General features: G+C 36.9%; 1 protein-coding gene across 7 annotated transcripts in view; it reads left to right on the top strand.

Annotated features, from left to right (window-relative positions):
* The window catches only part of NBEA (neurobeachin), a 513,742-nt gene that overhangs the window by 471,519 nt on the left and 20,787 nt on the right, over window positions 1-21,436 (top strand). For 3 of the 7 annotated variants that reach the window (XM_087756961.1, XM_087756960.1, XM_087756958.1), the window contains 3 exons: window positions 15,142-15,231; window positions 16,762-16,954; window positions 19,568-19,639. In XM_087756961.1, coding sequence (XP_087613087.1) covers window positions 15,142-15,231; window positions 16,762-16,954; window positions 19,568-19,639 — 355 coding nt within the window. Of the gene's footprint in view, window positions 1-14,753; window positions 14,817-15,141; window positions 15,232-16,761; window positions 16,955-19,567; window positions 19,640-21,436 lie in introns of all 7 variants that reach the window. The other 4 variants (XM_087756957.1, XM_087756956.1, XM_087756962.1 and 1 more) reach the window with 2 other exon arrangements.

The following is a 21,436-nucleotide window of genomic DNA, read 5'->3' as shown; positions in this document are numbered from 1 at the left end:
CCTTATACCATTGCTTAAAACAATTATCTACAGTTAGATTAATGATTGATCATGATATCTCCAGTTAGTGAATGTATTAGAGATGATCAGGTAGTCAGTATTTTAGTGAGTCTGTGCTGATCTGAGTTCATGACCATTCCTGGATTGTGCTGTTACATGTTTATGGGAATTCAGAATCTTTTCATAGTCAAGAAAATGCACAATTCCTGGAAGTAAAACAAATTGTGGCATACAATGGTTCGAGTTTGGGTCCAAAATGGCATACTAGAAGGTCTGGGATTTGTTTGTTATTCATTGTACTTGTGATTAAAAAGCTCAGCATCCAGACAGAGCTAAGCACTGCCACTCAACGTACATCACCAACCATACACCAAACTTTCAAACTAAAAAACTGCAGATAACTTATTTAGCTGATGAGACTTCAACCAACCTATTTGATAAATATTTCAGCTAATTCATTCATCAAAGGAATACTCAGGTGAGTTTGTGAATAACTCATAGCCTAGAAAATGTCTCAATCTCCTTTGACTATTATTTGGAATACATTGTTTGGCCAGTTCTCATCTACGTTAGAAATTTCATATGTATTTTTGTCAGAACATCCTGGAGTTTTACCCAAACTGAGTTTAATGTTTTGTCAGTATAAAAAGAACATCATTAACCACAATTGCTCTCTTTTATTGCAGAAATATATAAAATATAGGTCTTGTACATGAAAATTTCTTCTTTATTGTCTGGTTATTTTGTATTTCTCCATATGGATGACAGGTACCAATTATTGATTTTTAAAATTAGCAACAAGCATTTTAACATACACTTAAAGTGATATTTTATGTGGGAGAGAGAGAGAGAAAGAGAGATGGGGTGAAAATTACTGCAGCTGATTGCAACAGAAATAGCTGGAAGGGGCTTCTTTTTTCCTATTAGCACAGATTTCAGTTATATTACGCTGTCATTACCTCAGCATAAATTAACTATTATTCAAAACATTTCACACACAGCAGTTTATTGGAACAGCTATTACTCAGTCTAGTATCTAGTCATTCACTTAGAAAGATGCAAAGCTGAGCTTTCTAAATGTTTTAAACATATTGATAATGTGCCTCTTTAATGCCATTTTGAAGCCTGTGTACAGTATATCTATATTATTGTTTTCAATTTATGTCAAGAACAAAGTGAAGTTTTGAAGAATGCGTTCTGGGAAATAATCCAAACAGAATTATTTCTTTATAAGCTAAACCCTGAAAATAACTGAGAACATTTATTTTAAACGTAACAGTATAACCCATTTCCAAAACTGAAATTCTAATATACACAGAAGCATCATCAATACTATATGTGACATCTTTCAGTATATGTGTTTTACCTACTTCCCTGTCAGTCCCTTTTCAGCTTTTAGTTTTGAAGGTTTGCCTGTTTTTTGAGATAGTTCTTGTGTCCTGCAGTGGATAAATTGAAGGCTGGCAGAGGGTTGGAGCCTTGTCATAACCACAATTTATAGCAAAAAGAATCCCAGAGCACCTTCTTAGGGTGGGAACAAGGCAGAGGATTTGTGATAGAAAGATGAAGTTGAGAGCAAAGAGATAAGCCAGCTTTTACTTTCCTTTCAGATAAAAATTAAAAACAACTAATGTTATATTACCACATTCTTAACTTAATGCATTTTATTTCATTAACAAGGAAAGATTTTACTCATGAGGTTTTTCTATTTTTTTTGACAAAGCAGAAGTAGAACATGAAGTCACATTTTTAATTTTGTATAGCTTTATATTTATAAAACAAGAACAAAATATGCATAGTAGATACTTCAGTTTACTGAGTCTGTTCTGCATTCCAAGCACTAAAAAATGTCTTCAGTGATCATGTTTTATTTCAATAATAAACCAGAAGAAAAAAAGTCACAGCTAAAATGCATTCTTTAATGATTAAGTACCCTTTCCTCTTTTATTACTGCAAGCTTTCAGAAGGCCTGTTCTGTTGTTTGCTTGCCTGTTTTCCTCATTTTCTTTTGTGTTTTCCTACAGGGGATGTTCTTAATTGTAAAATAAGTAGAAATAAATATGATGTGTATGTTCTGTGTAATGGCTTTCTGAAACATGTGTAAGTTATCCTTCTGGCAGTAAAGATTACTCGTTAGTTTAGCTATTAATAACGTTTGTTTTCCACAACAATGATATTCTCTAAACTTGATCCTATACCTTCATTTATTCACATCTACATCAAAAGATGTCAGTGTCCCAGTAGTTCAAAAGACTACCTGCTTAAGATCATCTGAATTCTTGTCAACTACTAGCCAAATTGCCATGGGGTATGAACAGTTGCTAATAGGCCGTTTTTCTCTCATGTTTTGGTTGAACTTCCTCATGAGTACGGTGTGTTACTATATATGCTGGTTTACCAGAAAGATTTGAGAGAGTTCAGAGAAGAGCATCCTAGTGATGAGAGGACTGAGAAGACTGATTTATGACCAAGATTTCAAGAGCTTGACAGGAAATAACAGAGTGAAAGGGGACATGTAGCAGAAAGGCAGGAATATGGAGAGTTGCTCATGCCAACTGAGATAGGGATATTACTTTGTCTGATACCAGATTAACTAGCAGTTACAGGATCAAATTCAGACAGGAAAGTTCAGGCTTAATGGCAGAAGAAGTTTCCTAAGGTCTATAGGCTGTAATTTGACTGTACAAATCTCATAAGAGAAATTGTAGAAACCTCATTAAATGGGTCATTTCAAACTAGAATGGGCAAACACTGTAAAAATGCATTGCTAGGAAGAATGTGCACTATAGGCGGATAGAAAAATTGGGACTTTTTCATCTGTATCTTTATTCTGCTATGTTCTGTTATGGCGACAGCCGTGAGCATAATATGAACCCAACTACTTTGTTAATAACTGCATTAGTCTATGCCTCTTATGATTGCATTAACTTCCACCATGAGTCATTGCATCTTTTTGGTTTAATTCAGGATTATCTTTATAAGTTTTCAATTTTTGACAAATTAATGGTTAATGTAGAAATTAATTTTTAAAATTCCTACATTATGGGTGGAAATTTTTCAAGACAGTCAGTTTAGCTCTTTGGAGTTCTTCATTGTTTAAACCCCTCTGTCTGAGGGGTTGGTCCTTTGCTGACTTATGCAGACTAAAATCAACAGGTTGAAAAAATGTGGTTGGTAGATGTCCTGAGCACCTACCCTGTATAGATTGCTATCCAGAATCATAGTTTACTACACTTCCTACAGCCAAACCCAGTTGCATGTTATTTACACCAAGTCACAGAAATTAAATACTGTTGTAATTATTCACATTCTCTGTTTCGTTTCTTATATTGCCAATTTTGTCAGAATGTTACACAAAATGTATAAATGTGTAGTAGTTTTACAGAATACAGTGCAAATGTATGAGCGCTTCCTAAGACAGAAAGAGGACAGTATTGAGGAGGGAAATGTAATTGAAGTGGAAGAAGAGTAAAGAAATAACTTGAGACATTTTTCTTAAACAAGGGATAAATTCAGTTGATGGACAGAAAAATAATGAAAGAGGTGGAGGAATCTAAGAATTTTTATTCTTTAAAAAATCATTCCCTCCCGAAATAAACTTGTCATGCAGAAACTTTACATACATTTACTGTTGATTTTAAAAAGTTTAACTGTGAATTTTTAAAGCTCACAATTTAGCTTTTAAAATAAAAAGCATAGTTAAAACCAGCTGCAAGCATGCACTGTTAAAGCTCTTAGTCAAGAAGAAAAAAAAATTAATTAGAAAAGAGTGGATGAAGTTTCAAAGTTTCAATGAAACCTCCTGCTGATATTAATGTTGCATCGTTATGGATAGGATGCCTATGCTTAAAGGCCTCTGTGCTCCTAAAAATAACAATTAAAAACATATACGGTGTCTTAAACAAAACCAAAGGCAAAGAGAGCTAATAAATAGTATTAAACCTGATGTGGTCCCCAACAAATTCTCCTTTCGAACAGCAGAGAGTAAAGTTTCGCTATGTTTAAGAGGCAGTGCACTATTCAGATGACATCAGCCTCCCTGAAAACCATGGGAAGTAGCCCAGTGCTACTTCCTTGGCTCCATTCCCAATTACTCCCCAAAGCACTTAACAAGTCTAGGGTACTTGTATTTTATTCCAATCCCAGTTAGTGTTTCCCTTTGTTCCGGCAGCTGTGTGGGTACCAGCAAAGCCAGGCTCTTTTTGCTTCTGTGACCTTTCCTGGCTAGCAGAAGTGACGAGCCATTTGGTCACCCAGCTTGAAAGCTGGGGGTCCTTCAGAAATATTCAGTCACCCAGTTTCCTTGAAAATACCATTGTTTTTTTTACTTGAGAGCTGTGAGTGGATGTCAGGTTGACAGCCTCTGCTTTCCAGACCAGGCTATGGAATAAAGACAGAGATGCTTGGTTTTGCTGTTTTGTCCAGACTAGAGATTGCTCCATGTCTCTTTCCCCAGGAGATCTTACAATAGAAGTTTCTTCTTTCTTCTGCCTCAATGGAGAGGAAAAGTAACACAAGATTTTTCACAAGTACCTTCTCTGTTTTGTAGCATTTCTACTCCTGGACAATATCTGGAGCTTTATTATTGTAGGAATATAAAGGTATAATAATACCACTGTCTTCATTGCCACAGAATAACTAGCTTCTGCTTTCAGCTCAGCATTCTGGTTAATATAAGTGGTGATGGATCAGTGATGTGCAAGTTCGAATTTTTTTTCAAAAATTAGTTTTAAATAATAAGAAAACCAAAAGTACCTTCAATTTTTGCCCAGAATAAAACCCTGCATGTTCTGTAGTGTTTAACTGAACAGGTCAGGGTAGGCAGCTTCTCTTCATGTCTGAAGAAAAGAAATAAAAATGCGGGATGAAGGAGGGGAAATGGCATTGCATGGGAAGATGGGCATTTACACAACTCCTGTCATCTTGAGGGAGGGGAAAGAGGCCAAGGTACAGTGGGAGCATGAGAAACCAGGTGAACAGCAAAGAGTGGAAAAGGACAGAAAGGACATTTGGAGCTCTTGGTGCAGAGGAGGAGGGAGGGAAAGTGTTATGAAGGCAGTCCTTGGGAGCCTTATAGAAGCAGTGAAGGAATTACCATAGGAACAGGGAGCTCTTGGTATGGTTGTTAATGCAGAGAAATGATATTTGCAGCCTTCCCAGAGCTTTATGGGATTTTTTTAATCTTGACCTTTGGGACTTCTTTTCTCATTAGTGAATTCATTGAGGTATTGTATAATATAATCTAGTTAGGCATTTCTAAACAAAAAAGACTTTCTTTTAAGTATTTTTGACTTGTAAAATTTAGCAAGTTTCTAAATGCAGTTGATGGTGTTTTCAAAAATACTACTGGCAATTTTTAGCTTAGCACAACTGGAACTTCAGGCTTTCTGGCTGTTACTCACTGCTTTTCACATGTGGAAACAATTGTAGCATCCCAGACAGCAGCAGTGTTTTTTAAAAATGCCTGTAAATTTTAGTGACTGCCAACTAAGGGATGCTAATGACAGTTTTCATATAATTTTTTCATTCCTTCACTTCCTCTTTTGTAGACTGAAAATCTGTAGTGGTTCCAGTCAGAAGAGAAGCTACATTTAAAAATTCAGAGGGTTTTTTATTTCTTACTCAAGGAAATGTAACAAATTTATGTCTGCTTTAGAAAAGCCTTGAAATAACTTTTCATTATTGGAGATAATTTGCTTGGAATCCTAGGAGCCTTTTCAGAAAGAATGTTTGTGTCATAAGTTTGCTCTGTTTCAAAAAAAAAAAAACGAACCATCTCAAAGATCTAAAAACATAAATTAAGATTTCATCATACTGGTTTGTATTTCATATGCAAAAGAGAAAAATAAATTAGTTAAAGGATGACATAAGGGATAGGAAAGGAAACACTTGGCTTAAAAGCAAAAACCGAGTAGGAGTGTCGAGAAGTGAGAAGTATGACAAACCTAAGACTGTAATGGTAGATTTAAAAAAAAAAAAAAAACAAAAACGGAAAGATGCAGGCAAGGATAGCTTCAAGAGGAGTTTTGGTAATAACAAGAACTTGAATTTCTTGGAACTTGAAACTGGTGACACAAACTCAGGAAAAAAGAAACAGTTTGGCCAGAATAGAAAATGATGCTCTGAGCATGATCTTGCTAAGACCTAAGAGTGAGAACTCTCAGTAACAGGATTTATACAACAGGAGACACATTGAGGCAGTGGAAGTGGTTTGGTTAGGTTAGGTTTGGTTTGGTTTGCAAATACTAGCTAAGACACATCTGCGTGCAATTCTGCATGTTGTGATGCTTTGATTACCATCACATAAAGGAGTAATACAAAGGAGTAGTATCAACAGGGAAATTCTATGTTGCAGGTGTACATTTTAGTAATTTGCATTGCAGAATCAAGATGTCAAAGAGAAGCTTGTTCTATAGACCTAAACACCAGATGGGAAAGATCATCTAGATTGGCCTCTCACCCAACAAATCACATAGAGCTTTTGTGCATGTAGCCTTTTGAATGTAACCATAAGCGTTGGTGTCTGAACAACAAAAAGAGGATATGGAAGTGTTTCCTTATATAGGTAGAATTTAGGTGATGAGAAATTATTTCAGTCAGTCATCTTAAATATTTATCATCCAAAAACACCAACAAAAATTCTTGTTTTAAAAGAAATGAGGGAATGTCTTCAGAAAAGATAAAATTGCTTGTCAGATCAAGAGGAATCCTTGTTTCTGAGGTTGTCCATTACATAACAATAGGAAAATTATTTCAGGGCAATTATCAGTCATCTAAAAATAAAAACTCCTGATTGCCCAGGTTTCAAAACCATAACTATTTATGGCATGAAGTTACATATTTAATGAATTATTGTATCATGCTATTACATCTCTCACAGAAGTAACCTAGCAGTAAGATCTTTTCTAATGTGTTACTGCTTAATGATCAAAGAAAGCAACATTTTCTTTTATAAACTTAGTACAGATTTGGGAGAATGATGACAGAACAATGTTTTCATTTGGCATGACATCAATGAACACACAAGAGTTTCAGTAAATGTTACCAATCTGTATGGGACAGGAGTTATTACAAACATGAACATAAGAAATACAGTAGTTCAACTGAACAAAATAATGGCGTGAAATGAGAATAATAAAATGTTCTTTATGTGAGGGTTGACCTCATTGCTCTCTACAACTTTCCGAGGAGTGGATGTGGAGAGGGAGGTGCTGATCTCTTCTCCTTGGTATCCAGTGACAGGATGTGTGGGAATGGTTCAAAGCTGCGCCAGAGGAGGTTCAGACTTGAAATTAGGAAGCATTTCTTTACTGAGAGGGTGGTCAAACACTGCAACAGTCTTCCTAGAGACGTGGTTGATGCCCCAAACCTGTCAGTGTTTAAGAGGCATTTGGACAATGACTTTAACAACATGCTTTAACTTTTGGTCAGCCTTGAATTGGTCAGGCAGTTGGACTAGATGATTGTTGTAGGTCCCTTCCAACTGAAATATTCTATTTTCTAATATTCTCCGAGGTACTGGAGCGTGTCCAAAGAAGGGCAACGAAGCTGGTGAAGGGTCTAGAGAACAAGTCTTCTGAGGAGCAGCTGAGGGAGCTGGGGTTGCTTAGTTTGGAGAAGAGGAGACTGAGAGGAGACTTTATTGCTCTCTACAACTACCTGAAAGGAGGTTGTAGAGAGGTGGGGGTTGGTCTCTTCTCCCTAGTAACAAGTGATAGGATGAGAGGAAACGACCTCAAGCTGCACCAGGGGAAGTTTAGGTTGGATATTAGGAAAAACTTCTTCACCTAAAGGGTGGTCAGGCATTGGACCAGGCTGCCCAGGGAAGTGGTTGAGTCTCCATCCCTGGAGGTATTTAGAAGACGGGTAGACATGGTGCTTGAGGACATGGTTTAGTGGTGGACTTGGCAGTGCTAGGTTAATGGTTGGACTCGATGATCTTAAGGGTCTTTTCCAACCTTAACGATTCTATGATTCCATGATTCTATTCTATTTTATTTGAAAGAGGGAAAAAATTATTTTGAATGTAATTGTAAACAAAACTATAAATAAAGGTATGATTTTCTTCGGTTCCAGCCTATGTTTAGAGTTTTGCACAGCATTGACTCTACAAGCAAAGGGATGCTCCCTGTCTGCTTTGTATACAGGCAAACAGCAGGGAAAAAAAGGCAGCGAAATTGCCATGGGCTGGGAGAAAAACCCACCATTTTAAAAATTATCACAACTATAGAAAGAAAGTGATGAACTGAGCAATGTGGCCTGAGGAGCCCCTGTAACAACATAGACCTTGCCAGAGGAACTGGGAGTTAAAACTATTTGCTTTAGAGCATAATAGAGTTTGCTGTAGTTTTTAGTGTAATTTAATGAAAGAATTTCATTATATCAGTAGTAAACTCCTTGTTCCAGGCAGAGTTGGCAGCATAGAAGAAAGAGAAAAACTATAGAAAATCGTTTTTTTTTCCCTTCTGGTATAGTTAGGAAGGGAGGAGAGCATTTCACTCCTTGATATCAGCCTTTTTCAGTGTAAGGAAGTTTTCCATGATTTTCAGGGGGATGGCCTGCTAGAGATGAAAAGGAAGTATTTGTGCTCAGGCACACGGGAATCTCACACATGAGAGAATGCCTTAAAGAGTAAAGAACGCCCTCAGCTAAACCTGCCCTGACTGCAGGATATCCATCTTTATGGTATTTTTGCTTTACTTTCTCTGTTTCTGTTTGTGAGATGTATTGAATTTATCTCCCATTTACAGTGTATTAACCAAAAGCTTGCTAAAGCTGGCAGAGTGTTTAAAATATTTTTTTGTCATGAGAGGCATATTGGATTACCAGGGGCAAGAATGGGAGAACTATAAAGGTGAAACAGGAAAGAACTAGGTATCACAATTAGTAGCTTAATAAAGTAAATGTGAAAGCAAAAAGGCAGTGCTCCCTGAGACAAATAAGGTCAGTAATGTGACTCATGCCTGTAAAGAGAATGGGAGATCTTACCTTTCACATTCTTATTCCTTTCCTAGTACTATTTCCTTTCACAGGGGAATGACGAAGACATTCAGGGGTGGACTGACTCTGGGAGGAGGCTGAAGGTCAGCTCTGAGCTATTGGTCTTCTGCTGGGGAGCCATTTAATTGCGCATTGGATCCAATGAGATACCTCCTGTGAGGGGAAGGAGCTTAAGGTTGCCCCTTCTCCATCGTTAAATTAATAAAGTAGTGACCTGCAGAGAAAATCCATTTCTATGCCCATCTTTCAGTCCCTTGAGTATCCTGATTAAATAACTGACTGTATCGAAGCCTCCAGACTAGTTGAGTCATTGCTTGTCTTTAAACTACAGCACTTCTTTCCTTCAAACATACAATAATAAAATGGAAATCAATACTCTTAACCTAACTTATCAAAAGTCCTGAAGATATTGATGCTGTTTAACAGCTGTAGATGCAAATGAAAAAGCAGCATCTCACACCACTCATACAAAACAGTAACATTTTCAAGCTGCTTATGCTGCCCACCAAAGGGCTGTCAATCATGTTTGCTCTGAAGAAGTCAGTGCTTGGGGGCTGTTGAGTGTGCTGGCTGCATGGGTGGGAGCGCACATAAAGGATTCCTCTGTTCACTTGGATGCAAAAATGAAAAAAGCTTTCAGGAAATGCAGAGATGGATGACTGTTGCTGTGGTGCATATGTCTCAAATGCCTAGAGATTTTGGCTCTTCATTGGGCTCATTCCCCTTGCACAGGGGAAAATAGATTGTAGAAAAACCTGAATGTGGTACACAAGAGGAACAAAACACACCAGGATTATGGGAATTAGTAATAAAAAGACTGAGTATGTATAAAAAGTAATAAAAACATAGAGAAACTTAGGTAACCCATATTTTAGAAAGTTTGACTGATTATGGTAGTAATCAGTGAAGATTAATAAAACAAGGCTACTTCACATAAAAACAGTGTATTACTATCTGCAATGCAGTCTGGTTTTAGGAATTTCTTTCTTCCCTCCATGATTCAAAGTAAAAGTGCTCATTCTTATGTTATGTAGTCACCAGGCATCTCTCTCAGCAAAGGGGAGTTTGCAAATGCGATGGACCATTAATATATTCCTTGCTGATTTTACCTGCATTTCTAAAGAACTTTTCATTGCGGTTTAACCCCAGTCAGCAACCAAGCACCACACAGCTGCTCATTAACCCTTGCCCACAGTGGGATGGGGGAGAGAATCTGAAGAGCAAAAGTAAGAAAAGTTGTGGGTTGAGATAAGAGCAGTTTAATAATTGAAATATAATAAAAATAACAACAACAACAATAATAATAATAAATTGTAAGGAAAAGGAAAACAACGAGTGAGAGAGAGAGAGAGGAACAAAAGCCAGGAAAAACAAGTGATGCAACTGCTCACCACCTGCCGACTGATGCCCAGCCTGTCCACGAGCAGCGATTGCTGCCCCCTGGCCAACCGCCCTAGCTTTATATACTGCGCATGACATCATATGGTATGGAATAGCCCTTTGGCCACTTTGAGTCACCTGTCTTGGCTGTGCCCCCTCCCAGCTTCTTGTGCACCTCGCAGAGCATGGGAAGTTGAAAAGTTCTTGACTTAGCATAAGCACTACTTAGCAACAACTAAGTGTGCTAATAACAAGTGTGTTATCAACATTATTCTCATCCTAAATCTAAAACACAGCACTACACCAGCTACTAGGAAGAAAATTAACTCTATCTCAGCTGAAACCAGAACAGTTTTTTAGAGAAAAAGTATGTTAAAAATAAACTGCTTCATGGCTTACCCTTTTTGCAAACGTATGACAAAGAGCAATCAAACCCTTCACTTTTGTGGTATTTCAGATGAGTCAATTCTAGCCTTTTTGTTAGGACTGTGCTTCTGAAAGGAAGCTACAGATCATCTGTATTTGCCATGCTCTCATTCACACTGCAAAGTAGTTTTGAAGTGTGTGAACTGGCTTCTAAGCTACAGAAGCAGTGTGTTCCAGGGGTGCAGGTAGCAGAGCTCAGCTGATGGAGGTCTGCAGCCCATGCTGGAGCCAGCCTGGTGGGAAAACACTGTAGGAGGCACGGTTTCAGCATGGGTTCCTCAAGACCAATTCTTTTGCTCTGCAGCTCTGCTCCTGTTGGGTTACACTGCTTGCTGTTGAAGACATTGCCTTTGACCACTAGAACAGTTCTTATACCTAAAGAAACAGATTTCTTGAGTTCTTTAATGGCAGATTTGTGTTTCTTTCAACCAGAATTAAGAAATAAAATCAAATAATTTGGTAGGCTGCGTAATGAGCAAAGCAGATGTATTGAACTCTTCGTTTCACAAGAAGCTGACACTAAGGACTGATCCTCCAGGTTGCAGAGGAGCATCCCAGTATCCTTGTGAATGTACAGTCTGCCTTTAAGCATAAAAATTGGAACCCAATAATTTATTTCCTTTGAGCAAAATGGATTTAGGATATCACTTATTGTAACTAAGATTAGTATCATTCATAAGATTGTATGATTTTATGTATTGATTTCTTGGTAAAATATGTATGTAAACATATGATATGAATCCCTATATATTGTTAGATGGCCAATATTAAGTGCTATGAAGTTGTGTTTTACTTGATTGCATAAATTAGAATGTGTGAGATCAACTCATTTTAGATTTGGATTGCCAGTAAGTTTGCAGATACTTTTTCTTTCCTTGTTCTGACCTATGATTATCAAATAATATCCTAAGACCCATTTTATCTTTATGCAGTACATGATCATATCCTAACAGATACTCCCTGAAGTGTCTGGAGTACAAATCTCATTTTATGTGTATTAAAAACAGTAGGGAATCTCAAATCAGCTCACTAAATAGCTTTTCTGCAACACCTTATTAAGAAAGTGAAAACTAATATAATTGACATTTTGCTGTTCCAAAAGTGTTAAATCTGGCAGCCACTGAATTCCAAGCTTATATCGTTTCTAGACAAAGGACATCTGAAGGTGAAATGAGAATAAAATTTATTTTATTAAAATTTGTATTAAATTGACTAGAATGTATGTCTCAGGGAGTGGTGTAGCGCTTTGCACACAATACTCAAGATCTGATGGGGAGAAAAGGAATCAATTATTAAGACTGAAATGTTTAAGACCATTAAATAAATCTAAAGTTTGATGATTTACAGTTCAAGAAAAACTGCAGTGTACGCTTACCAGTTTTCAGATTAATTTCAGATACAGCCAGAGTTCTTTTGTAAACAAATCAATGTATTACATTATTATTCACAGATCTGTTCTGTACCTGCTTTTCATTTTGTGTCAAGTGATCTGATAGGAGGCAGCATTAGGAATACCCTTGGGCCAGTCACTTTATCTCTCTATGCTTATGTTTATCTTCTGTGTAAGTTTTGACAAGGTTTTTCTGTCCTTTTTAAGTGTTGTGAGCTCTAGAGAGGAATACCAGTTGTAGCTGTGCACAGCTGTGGTTTTGTGCAGACTATAGTCTCAGTGCAGTAGTTGAATATTATGGGTATTTTTAAAGAAACATTGTTCAGTTTCTTTAATGGTTCTAAGAGTTGTCAGTTTTACAAATGGTACTTTTGAAAGAAAAGGATAACATTACTATCGACAAGGTGGGAGAGAGGCAGTTGTCTTTGTAAGTGCAAGCCAGCAAAAATATTCAATTTTCCCTAAATATCAAGGTCTTGATTCTGCATTAGTTCTGGTTATGGAAGGACTTGGCATTAACTTAAATGTTTTAAAATTATGAGTGCCTAAAGTGTGTGAGTATTTACCAGGACATTTCAGCTGTAAAATAACAGTTGCTTTTGACAGTTATGTTTTAGGTGTCCATTCCTCATCATCTGAAAAATTCATGCTGGTTTATTATTGTATTCTGCTTTTCTTTCTCTTCCCTTGTTACTATCATAAATCTACCTGAACTGGGAGGCAAAGCCAGCAAAGTTTATGTGTGCAGAATTTATAGCCAAATAATCAGAATTTGCCAAGACTGGACAACATGAAAGTAAATGTGTAAATTAGAATTGGGCTGCACTGAAAAAAATTTAATAATTCATTTCAATGTGCCTGCAAGACAACAGAAGTATCATTTAAGGGATCACTATAAAGGGTGGGAGAGGAAGAGCTGGGTTTTGCTCAGTATTGATGCCAAATACAATTAACACTCTTATTTCAACACAGAATTCTTTCAAAAATTAAAATTAAATTAACCTTGATAATTATTTGAAAAAAAGAAAAATGGAAATTACTTTTCTCAAAATACTATTGACAGATCTGCGTGGAAGCGTATACCACACAGTGCCTGATATTGTTGATATTAATCTTTGTCATTTTGCAAAGGAAATTAACAAACAAGTATAATTTCCTTCCCTTCTCTGTGCCAACAAAATCAGTTATAGAGTACTGAATGTAATAGAACATACTACCTTTGATTTATCTCGAAGTGAATTTTATATTCCTGTATAAAAAGTGTCTGCATGAGTGAAGGTATCTACACAGCGTGTAAAGAGATACTGTTTATGTGCTACATATAGATAACTGCTGTATAGATGTGTAGACACGTACATGCATAAGCCCACACAACTGCATTAGTTTTGTATTAAATTACACTATGATTTAGAATAATTTGTCATTAAATGATGTTAATAAATCCTGAGATGCTCACAAAGAAACACTCTGTGCCTTGGAGACTAAAGTCCACTCTGAATTAGTCAACAAGCAAGAAATCACCTGTACCAGGATAATTACAGCATCAAATGCACTAGGGTTACAATCCATTGAAAGTCCTTCAGCCACTTGACTGGACTTTGCATTAAGTTTCTTTTTCGGCAAATGTTTGTTTGTGGTATTCCATTATATACCTGTCAATCTAGGGCATCAAGAGTGGTAGACATTAGTGCCCTGTTAGGAAATCTCTCTCTAACATCTGTTCTTGCATCTATGCTGTGGAGGAAAACACAGATTGGCTTGTAGGAATTACAAAATATGTAGATTAAAAAGATTCTTCTGTATCATGAAGTATTTATTATGCTTCTTACCATTTTATGTCTGAAAGAAATAATGTAATTTATGAAGGCAGTCATGTTTTTGGTGTTTTTTTCATGTTTCTTGTGTGGTAGCGAATGAAAAATTCATAAAGCTCGCAAGAAAAATATTAAGGGTCAGTAGTGCAGGGTACGGTATATATATAGGTACATAATGGACTGTGCATTTCCAAATCTGCCAGTTTAGTTGTCTATGAACTCTTTATTCTTGATTTTATAAGGTCAAATAAAATTGTACCTGTCTATTTGAAAAATAAGGAGTGTTCTTTAACAGTATTGCTTTTACAAGCAGCAATCTTTTGCCAAAGTTTTTGTGACTATATCTTAAATATATTTTTGTTTGAATGAACTGTTTGAGTAGTGGAAGCATCTCAGTGTATGGGCTGTATTCTACTCCCTATCGAATTACTCCAGATTTATTCTGAAAGTAGATTTAAGTCTCGAAGAATGCATTGAAATTGCTAAGTTTTTATTTCAAACCTGTGAAGCCTGAAAGCCCATGAAAAAATGCAATAAAATTAAGCACAAAATAAATACTCAGTGAATGTATACAGCTTGGAAAGATTTTTACGTTAGTCTGAATGTGCCTGGCAAGATTTATTCTTAGCATTTTTTTGTTTTAACCTACTAATGTTGTTGTTGAAATAGTAATTATTTTGTTTTTATTATATTTTATACATGAATTTTCTTTCTCAGTTTGCTTTTCTTTCCCCCCATTTAAGATTCCAGAGGCTTATTTTATTAGAGATCCTCACACTTTCCTCCTTACAAAGGACTTTATTAAGGTATATATGTTCTTTTTAGTGCAAAAAAAAGCCCTTTCAAGACCTGAACTGCATGTCCTCACAGGTTAACATTTTCACATATAACGCCAGTTACTTGAAATGAGAATGGTTAGTTGGATAACTGAAGCATGCTTGAAAGGAGAAGCAAAGCTTGTCTACAAAATACTAACACTTGGATGAGCCTGCAGCCTGGGAGGAGAGCACCGGGTGAATTTTCTGGACTTTTTTCATGGCTGACTTGGGATATGCCTGCATTGTCACACAGTGTGTTGACCTCTCTCCTTGATGCATATTGCTCATGACAGTCCCTCTCCCTTGCCCGCAGGCCATGGAGGCGCAGATACAGAACTTTGGACAGACGCCATCGCAGTTGCTCATTGAGCCCCATCCACCTCGGAGCTCTGCCATGCACCTGGTGAGACATAACTGCTGGCCGGGAATACATTCCCTTTGAACCTGAGGATCCTTTGTAGATCATAAAGTACCCATTTAAGCAACACTTTTAATGCCCTCCATTGCCCACACAGCCATACCTTCTCCTGGCAGAAATGGCTCGCAGTGCTCTAGCAGAGCAAGGTGGAGGTCTGAATAGCTTTAGCTTCCTACTGTCGTGGCTTTTCCTGTCTGATATTGTATAAAAAGGCCCTATCTTCATAAATATACACTTGATAAATACATATTTACATTCTTATTTCTGCAAGTAGTGGGAATGACTGCAGGCTTTTCATAGAGTGAGCAGGTTGTTTTGTTTTGTTTTGTTTTGTTTTGTTTTGCTTTGTTTTGTTTTAAAGGATGCATTGTTAGGGGCTGATTTATGAACAATGCCTGCTTGACAAAAATGAAGTATTGGAGTTCAAATCGTACTGGAATCCTCCCACCTGTTCCCCTGGGAGAATACAATGTATATTTCGAATTTCAATTTGAACTCCAGAATTAATTCCCAATGCATTCTTCTCTGTGTTTCTTGCAAAGAATTACATAAAGTAGCCAGACTGAATGAGACAGATCTCTGTGCCCCTCAGTGCCTTTGATTAAATGCTTAGAGCTACGTATTTTAAGTTTTGTAAATTGACAGTAATACGTGCAGTAGTTTCAATCATTTTATCTATGTACAAGGAGATCACTCTATCTAGTTGTATACTGTGAAAGTGGGAATTGATCTGGAAGTGTTAGCTGTGTTATTTTAAGTAACGTGTAGATGTCAAACGTACATAATATATATTTTATATTTTTAAGATATGGATAATATATTTTTAATAATAATTTGAAGTGATAAGTAGAAAGGATTATTTGAACTTCTAGAAATAATTCTATGTAACAGTCGTTGAAAAGAAACACATTCAAAATGGTATCTAATAACAGTATTATTGTCCATGTACAAAAAACTGTGTCACTTGTAGAATCATCAAACAAGTTTAGAATTAGCTTACAGACTCCCTAATAAGTATACGCTTTACATAGAATTAAATTGTCTATGTTTGGAAGTGCTTTATTTCATATAAAGAATTAATTAAGAAAAATTAAATATCTGTGAGTTTTTGAGTCCCTCTTAAAATTTCATTTTTAAACCATTGTAGTTTATAGCATTTATATTTATGATGTATTAATTAACTCTTTTATTTGATTCATATCTCTATTGTATGACTATTAACTGCTGTATAGTTTTACATTTTACTGAATATTAATTAATGCCCACCGTCATTTTGCGCCCTGTAACAATAACCCTTACCATACCTATTGTCTACTTGCCCTCATGTAATGATCCGATAATAGCTTCTGATCTTGTTCTCCTCCATCACTAGTGTAGACGCGCAGGTAGTGTTGTTTCCCCTGTATGTGCACGTGCTTGTCTGCTCTTTTTTAACCTCGTTTTCCCTCAGACCTCCTCACTAATTGTGTTATCCCTTCTGTTTTCTTCTGCTCTCTTCTCCTTTCTACTCAACAGTGTTTCCTTCCACAGAGCCCCCTCATGTTTAAAGATCAGATGCAGCAGGATGTCATCATGGTGCTGAAGTTCCCATCAAATTCCCCCGTCACACACGTGGCAGCCAACACGCTGCCCCACCTGACCATTCCTGCCGTGGTGACCGTCACCTGCAGCAGGCTGTTTGCGGTCAATCGGTGGCACAACACAGTAGGTAGGTTCTCATGGGCACATTTCATTCAAATTTGAAGACCTTCAAAGTGCAGCTTTAATTTCGAGTGCTATTTAGCTAGATGTGGGTTAACCTCACTCACCTGCCTGTGCACAAAAATTTACTGTTTTTTCTGGTTTGTGTCAAATAATCAAAGCTTGTGTTTTCTCTGGTGTCATTCCTAGAAACACTCTCCTTAACAGCAGCACATCACCATGGCAGCCAATCGATTTGTGGCTACATCAGGATCAGCCTTTGATATAATGCTTTTCAGGAGAGTGCTGCTGTTCTCGACACAGCCGATATTAATATATCCCAGGTTTCAGGAATACATACTGGCATGCTAGATAGCGTACATCACTGTCTGCTACTTGAGAGAGATTTCAGGTCTGTCCAGGAGCTTGTCATAAGCCTTCCCCTGGGTCACCATTAGATATTGTGGGACCCTACGCAAACCCAAGCAGCTGGACACTGAACTATTCTGAAGAGAAATTTCCTTATTCGCTCCCAAAAGCCCATTCAATGAGGTCATCCCAAATTTCCCTTCCAGCCCCTCTGCTCACCTCTCCATATTGCTGCTAGAACTGTCCTGTCTCCTCACCTGGACATGTAGATTGTCCCAGGGATTGCTAAACAGGTGGTGGGGCCATGAGCTGCTACCCTGAATGGGAATGAACAGGTTTCATTTTCTAAGGTAGCTTCCTGCTGTGATAGCTCTTATGTTGCAGCATCTGGAAACTTTTGAACGTTTCTTACCACCTGGGAAAAACAAGAAGGTACCTGGTGTTTGAGAGTGTGACTCGGGAACTGACTCAGGAACTTTGTAGGCACTAGGCAAAAAAAGAAAAATCCTCCCCTCTTTGCAGCACAGGAGAACTGCCTGGACAAAATAGGTCCTTCTGCAGAGGGATTTGTGAGATTTAGCATAGGTGTCTACCTCCAATAGACTTAAATGTAAACATCTCCTCAATAAATAATCCATGTCAGGTGAAATAGATCCCACCTCTTATGCACAAGGCTGTCTAAAGACCAGTGTTACAAGCAATATATTAGAGGAATGAATGGGAATTCCCTTATAAGCATGCATTAGGGGAACTATCAGAGCAAATGAAGTTAATACCACTGTGAATTATTGAATAGTAATATAAGTTTTAATGTGACTTCTATTCTGAACGCTTAAATAATTTTAGCATGAATACTAAAATGTCACATGTATTCAGAATGTTGCTGTTCTCTGTTTACAAACAAACAAACAGGATAGGTTAATCTACAGAAAAGTACACACAGAACACTTTTACTGTCGTGGGATGTACGTAGAGGTTTATCATTAAGAATTTATACACAATGAAAGGCATTTACATAGCCATCTCACAGTAGAATCAAATTAATCTAAGTTAATACTAGTAAAGATCTGTCCCAAACTGGTTTGATTTTGAAAGAAGAGAGAGAAAGGAGGGAAGGAGAAGTTCTCAGAGCAGTGGTTTTTAGAAGCTGGCAGGGCCAGCTGTAGACTCTGTTTTCTTTTACCTCCTCCAGTTGTCTATAGCAGTAGTAGAAAATAACAATTATTACTGAATACAAAGGTCATTAGTGGAGAGTTCCCGATGTGTAATATGAGGCAGAAACATTTCAAACTAGAAAAAGCTGCGCTCATGGGAATTCTTGTTCAGCATAGTCAGGAAACTATGCACTTTTCTAACGTGGATTAGGATTTAACCACTCAAGTGCCCTCTCACTGCAATTCCTTCTAACTGGGGATCGAGACAGACATCATATAAAATACAGCACTTCACCACATCTTCAAGCCTGCATCATTATCTTTGATCTATTGAAAGCAGTAGAGTTAGAAATGTGAACTAAGCCACACAAGGCCCAAGAACATAGCAATCTCAGTCATCAGTTTGCACTCGGAGTTTATTCTCCAGAACTCTGTATCTCTTATGGAGGATATTCTTGTGCAACATGGCAGTTTTCACACAAAAATTGTGTTTTCAGTAGTGGCCATTGTGATTTATATGGTAGGAAAGGTACTCAGGAGAGCCAAAGCAATGCTATCTGTGCATGAGGGCAGATAGCACTAAATATGGAGCTGCTGATGAACAGCTTAAGGACTGCTCAAGACAGAAGTAATAAGAATAATTGTAGCAAATTTACTGTAGACCACACTTTCCCAGCTAAAAACTCTAGACAAATCCATGAAAAGGTCCAAGTTTCTGTCACTTACTGGTTTCCCTATATAAGAAACTCATAACAATGTTTAATCCAATTATTCTTCTTTTCTGTGCTATTATTAAGTCTCACCCAGTGCTCAAATGTAAAAAATTCTCTGTTATACTATTTTAAATGAGTTATTTAATGAATGTTTGTGGCTGCAGAAATTGTGATGAAATTAGCACTCATACATTTATAGTTACTATTACATAACCGAAGAATTAACAAATGCATATTTCTGTAGCACAGAGGAAGGAATCTTAAAAGATTCATAGAACAAGTAATAGTAAGAAGTTACTTTTTTATATATAATAATGCTATAATGCAGTTTTAAACCTAGAAAAATCACGTAAAAAATTTAGACAACAATGTTCCTATGTGCTTTATTCTTCCTTTCATGTTTAGGCCTTCGGGGAGCCCCAGGATATTCTTTGGATCAAGCCCACCATCTTCCAATCGAAATGGATCCATTGATTGGTATGTCAAGATGAAAATGTAGCGATATATTTGATAATGTCATTTTCAAGAATTATTGATTAAGCTATATTTGTATATTATGCTTCATTTAACACAGAAGATAGGAAAATATTTGTTCTTGTCAGTCCTGGAGAACTAAATGTGTTAGCTATTGATGCTGAATGAATTACATGAGTGCTATTTGTTATTATTACCAACAATTGGTATTTAAGAAACAACCAATTAAGTCAGTTACATTGTCAGCCCATATCTATAATTCTGTTCTCTTATCAGGTCACATTAGTAAAATAAAATGTGAGGGTCTGGTAAAGTTCACATATTTTCACTTCTTACAGCCAACACTGTGTATATCAGTGCAGATGCAGACCCCTTTCTTTTCATTCAATTAATGATTAGGATTGTTTTAGTTGGCATCACTAAATTAATAAAGAAAAGGCTGGATTTTAAATTGATGCATGATTGTATTTTTTAAATCAAAAAATATTGGAGGAAGTGAAGTATTTTGAGAAATAGCATCTGCTTAAACTGTTAGAGCGATTACAGGACTTGTATTCCTAATGGTCATTATTTCTCTTTAATCACAACTATTTGCTTTGTGGTTTATTTTTCTGCAGTAGGTATATTTTTGAGACAGAAATTGTGGATAGGGAAGATTCTTAGAGGCTATTTTGCAGCTTCGGTGAGAAAAAATGCATTTTTAAACATTTCCAGAAGAAAAGTTCCTTTTTTGTCTGTGTTAATATTCACGGTTGAAAGATTTATATACAAGTACCTCAGGAGAGTTAGCTTTCTCATTCTGTATGCTTCATTTGCTCATATAATGACAATGGTTTTCTCTTCAGATTTTCCTCTCGAAAGCTAGGGCACAACTATTGTGCCCACCTGTTCTGGAAATTTGAGTAATTTTTTATTCATTATCTTTCAGTGGATGGACATAAAAGGTCTGGTAATTTAAATACGTGTTCTTGGAATGTGCACAAACATGGTATTAACTTTTACAAGCAAATTTAAAATAGGGATTTTTTTGGTTGAGTCTCTTATTTCATGCAGTTGTGAGCAATTTAAGTAGAGTAACCAAAAATAAGGACAAAACAAATTTCAGAATATTATCTGCATTAAGTTGTGTTCCTATGGTAGGAGAAACATGTCTCTCAGAGTGAGTTTTATTTCGCCTAACTTCAGTTATCTGAAGTTAGTTGTCAAGAGTCCCTTCATAGCTACTGTAGGAAGAGAAACTGTCCTCTGGAGTTGTCTAGCACTTGGACAGCTATTACAGCGTGAGATGGCTTGCCGTGTGAAGCGATGTCTCTCTCTCCAGTGAGTATAGAGGAAGCATAGATAATTAACCTAGATTATATACTGAACTTTTAGAAAGTTAATAATAGGTGAGAGGGAACACACCTTTATTGTATTGCCAAATCCTGTCTGTTGTGCATCACGGGAAGTAAATAGCACATTAGCTCCATCTGACAGTGGGGGTGGTGGGATTCTGTATGAACCATTCCTTTTCCCTCTATCCGCGAGAATTTCCAGGTGGTATTGCCTCTTTTAACATTACTGCCCATGGCCTGGCTCCCTGCTTGAGGAGCAGATGAGAAGACAGTGTTAAAAAAAGCACATTCAATTTAAATTCCTTCATTGGTTGAATCCTTACATCTTTGATCTGGTTAAGCTTCTGCAGCTATGGGGGATGTCAAGGTCACACAACACAAGCTGGGATGTTTTCTGTAGGAGAGGTACCAACCAGCAAGAATTGACTTTCCGCAGTGTTGTTAGCATTGACTTGGGATTTGAAAT

The sequence above is a fragment of the Nipponia nippon genome, unplaced genomic scaffold (genome assembly GCF_047370975.1).
Source record: "Nipponia nippon isolate SJK-2023a ecotype South Korea unplaced genomic scaffold, ASM4737097v1 scaffold_2, whole genome shotgun sequence".
NCBI lineage: Eukaryota > Metazoa > Chordata > Aves > Pelecaniformes > Threskiornithidae > Nipponia > Nipponia nippon.
The sequence above is the reverse complement of the archived record's forward strand: the minus strand, read 5'-3'. Positions and strand labels throughout refer to the sequence as shown.